The 984-nt window shown below is 52.1% G+C and overlaps 1 protein-coding gene across 1 annotated transcript in view; it reads right to left on the bottom strand.

Annotated features, from left to right (window-relative positions):
* Positions 1-3: 3 nt before the first annotated feature.
* The window catches only part of LOC103802294 (MTSS1-like protein), a gene marked incomplete at its 3' end in the record, with an annotated part of 7,283 nt that continues 6,302 nt past the window's right edge, over positions 4-984 (bottom strand). Inside the window, 2 exon segments of the mRNA XM_009074751.1 lie at positions 4-105; positions 959-984. The exon segment at positions 959-984 is cut by the window's right edge and continues 29 nt beyond it. Of these exon segments, the coding sequence (XP_009072999.1) occupies positions 4-105; positions 959-984 (128 nt within the window).

Below are 984 nucleotides of genomic sequence, written 5' to 3'. Positions count from 1 at the left end.
TCTGGGCGATGTTGCTGTTGCGTGGGATGGTGGAGGACTTGTCGAAGTCACTCTGGGGGTCACACTCCACATCGCCGTTCACCGAGTAGCAGTCATAGTCGGAGCCTGGGGAGGGTTAGCAGAGTAAGTGGCCGGGCGGGCAATGAGCAGCCAAGCCCAACCACCACCTTCACAATGCAGTTGCAAACAGCCCCAACCACCTCCATCACAGCATGACAACCAAACGCAACTGCCATGATTGCAACACAATCACTACAGGTCCCAACCATTGCTGAAACAACATACTGACTGTCAAACCCAACCATCCCTATTGGAAGGCAACCACAATCACTCCCACCATCACATTCACATCATGACCAAAACCAAGTTTCACCACCAAACACAACCAGCCCCCACCATTGCCACCGGTTGTGTCAAATCCAGTCATGACCATCACAACCACCCCAACAGCCACCATCACAACATGATCACAGCCAATCTCCACTGTCACCATCACTTACTCATAACCGGCTCAGTCGTCATCATGTCAACATGATGATAGATGTCGTTATTTGATCTCCAACCACCAACTCTGCTGCTATCACTTACCATCTGCCATGATCACCTGCACTCAACTTCTGTGCCCCGACACATCACCACAAACCCTTATCAAGAACACTCTGCCATGATGCTGCCTGTTACAGCACTGACTGGCACAGCCATAGCCATTGAGCTCCAACTAACACCCAAATAACTAGGAAAAGCCATGATTATGTGCAGCATGAAGTCTGTGCCACATCCCAAATCCTCAACACACATTAAATCTTCACCGCACCAGCCCCTACATGATGGGATTAAAGCCCGATGCTATGATACCCAGAGCACACAGACATGCCCCGGGACCATCAAAGCCTCCGCTGTCCCCTTCCCCACTCTGGGTGCCATTTCAGGCGGCCCCAGGTCCCCCTGGTGCAGGTACCTTGGGAAGGGATGGTGTCCTCGGAG

The sequence above is a fragment of the Acanthisitta chloris genome, unplaced genomic scaffold (assembly GCF_000695815.1).
Source record: "Acanthisitta chloris isolate BGI_N310 unplaced genomic scaffold, ASM69581v1 scaffold7235, whole genome shotgun sequence".
NCBI lineage: Eukaryota > Metazoa > Chordata > Aves > Passeriformes > Acanthisittidae > Acanthisitta > Acanthisitta chloris.
The sequence above is the reverse complement of the archived record's forward strand: the minus strand, read 5'-3'. Positions and strand labels throughout refer to the sequence as shown.